This window comes from Gadus macrocephalus, chromosome 3 (genome assembly GCF_031168955.1).
Source record: "Gadus macrocephalus chromosome 3, ASM3116895v1".
In the NCBI taxonomy this organism is placed as follows: Eukaryota; Metazoa; Chordata; class Actinopteri; order Gadiformes; family Gadidae; genus Gadus; species Gadus macrocephalus.
In genome coordinates, this window is record NC_082384.1 from 23,133,133 (window position 1) to 23,135,632 (window position 2,500).

At 51.2% G+C, this 2,500-nt stretch overlaps 1 protein-coding gene across 1 annotated transcript in view; it reads left to right on the forward strand.

Moving 5' to 3' along the window:
* LOC132454183 (proline-rich protein 36-like) overlaps positions 1-2,500 on the forward strand; it is a 21,637-nt gene that overhangs the window by 7,089 nt on the left and 12,048 nt on the right. The window contains exons 5-7 of the mRNA XM_060047401.1: positions 164-397; positions 1,333-1,569; positions 2,003-2,179. Of these exons, the coding sequence (XP_059903384.1) occupies positions 164-397; positions 1,333-1,569; positions 2,003-2,179 (648 nt within the window). The remainder of the gene's footprint in view (positions 1-163; positions 398-1,332; positions 1,570-2,002; positions 2,180-2,500) is intronic.

Sequence of the window (2,500 nt, forward strand, 5' to 3'; positions counted from 1 at the left end):
TCACCTCATGTGACTGAAGATGACCTACAACTATAAACACTATTTCATTCATCTCTCTCGTTCTCTCTCTCTCTCTCTCTCTCTCTCTCTCTCTCTCTCTCTCTCTCTCTCTCTCTCTCTCTCTCTCTCTCTCTCTCTCTCTCTCTCTCTCTCTCTCTCTCAGGCCTCCTCAAGCCCCGCCCCATCTCAGAGCGGAGCTCGTCATTGGCCACCCAGTATTCTGTGACCTCCAACTCCAAAGCAGCGTCGGCCAATCAGTTAGCCGGCTCGTTGCCATGCGGACGGTCGCTGACAGCCATGCTGCCTCCCTCCAGCTCCAAACTTCCTGTCAAGGGATTACCCAGAAGCTTAAGCTCCTCCTCCTTGGGAAGCAGCCCCGCCCAGAACAACAAAGAAGGTGTGTGTGTGTGTGTGTGTGTGTGTGTGTGTGTGTGTGTGTGTGTGTGTGTGTGTGTGTGTGTGTGTGTGTGTGTGTGTGTGTGTGTGTGTGTGTGTGTGTGTGTGTGTGTGTGTGTGTGTGTGTGTCTGAGAGTATAAGCACACAAGGATATCCCAGCATTCCTTGTGAAGTCAAAGTGCACATCTGGTCAAGAGCAGGAACACAAAACACCACAGTGTGCGTGTGTGTTTCTGTCTTGTGTGTTTCTGTCTTGTGGATGGATGTGGAACACATCCATCCACCTACATGCATGCACACATGTACCCACACACAGGCATGCCTATCTACAGATCTCTAGGTCGTCATGGTCACAAAACGATGTCTTAGATGCTGAGTTGTCATGGTGATTGTTGGCATATTAATAGCTGAAGGAACCATCACTTGTTGTCCAGAAGGCTACCATCCAAACCACTAGAATCCTTCATGTACTCAACCACTACAATAATTGATGTACAACCACCTGAATACTCCAAATGTACTTAACCAATACTTTATATATACATAACCAGTACAATACTTCATGTATTCAACCACTAGAATAAATCATGTATAACCGCTTGAATACTTCATATGCACTTAACACCAATGCTTCAAATATACTGAATCACTAGAATACTTTAGAAACTACAAAAAATACATCTCTCTCTCTCTCTCTCTCTCTCTCTCTCTCTCTCTCTCTCTCTCTCTCTGTAAACTGATGGGAAGGAGTAAGCAGCTACAAGCTCCCCCCAAGCTCAGAGGTTAAGCTTAGTACCCACCTGACACCCAGAAGACACCCCCGTGGTGTTCTGCTCTTTCCCAGCAGTGGACTCTCTATTGTGGTATCGGTTGTTGTCCTGAGGCCACGCCCTCCTCTGTGTCTGAGTGTCTGCCGTCTGTCCCGTCCCGTCCAGCTCCTGCGGGGAGCCCTGCGGACGAGAAGCCCGGCCGAGGTGCACCTCCCGTGGGCAACCACAGCCCGGCTAACCCCCCCGGCCCAGGCACCGCAGTTAGCACGGACGCTAACGCTAATGCTAACAACAACGCCTGCAATAATGCTAGCACTAATGCTAGCAGTACTGCTGCTAGCACCAGGGCTCCTGGGATCCGTTGCAGAGCTTTTTCAGTACAGAACAGGACCAACACTACTGGTACACGCACACGCACGCACACACACACACACACACACACACACACACACACACACACACACACACACACACACACACACACACACACACACACACACACACACACACACACACACACACACAGACACACACACAATTTCCTTTGAATGGACTCGGCCTGCATTGTTCTGACTCCTCTTCATCAGGCCAATGAGAGCGTCTGCCTCACTCCGCGTCGGGTCTTTTCATATGTAAATGATGTGTGTATTAATTTGCATAAAGAGCAGGGACCTGACATGTGACCACGAGTGTCTCGTTAGAGGCACGGGGGGGGGGACCAGGTGTGACCTGCCCGCGCTCAGAGCCGACCCCCCTGGGAGCGGATCACCGTGTGGACGCCAGGTGTGACCGGGGACACGCTCGCAGCTCAGATGCTCTCTGCTTGTTCCTCCAGGCCTGAAGCCCCCCGCTGTCACCGGCTCCTCCCCCGCCAGGACCACCAATCACGCCGCAGCCGGTCACAAAACGGCCGCCCCAGCCAATCCGGCGTCGCCGGCCAAACCCTCCCAGAATCCTTTTCAGCGGAGCGGCTCGGCCCGGTACAACCGGCCGCCATCGACCATCAGCCCAGGTGTGTGTGTGTGTGTGTGTGTGTGTGTGTGTGTGTGTGTGTGTGTGTGTGTGTGTGTGTGTGTGTGTGTGTGTGTGTGTGTGTGTGTGTGTGTGTGTGTGTGTGTGTGTGTGTGTGTGTGTGTGTGTGTGTGTGTGTGTGTGTGCGGTGTGACCTATAAAAATACAATAAACTGTGTTCTTGTGTATGAGATGCAACGTCATGCTCTATTATTCGTTCCTTCCTATAACTATATAAGCCTGGTTATAAAGGGTAGTGAAGGTTTGATTGAACCACAGCTTGTTGAAATAGGATTGATTTCTGTCAGATTTGTCTTGGTGC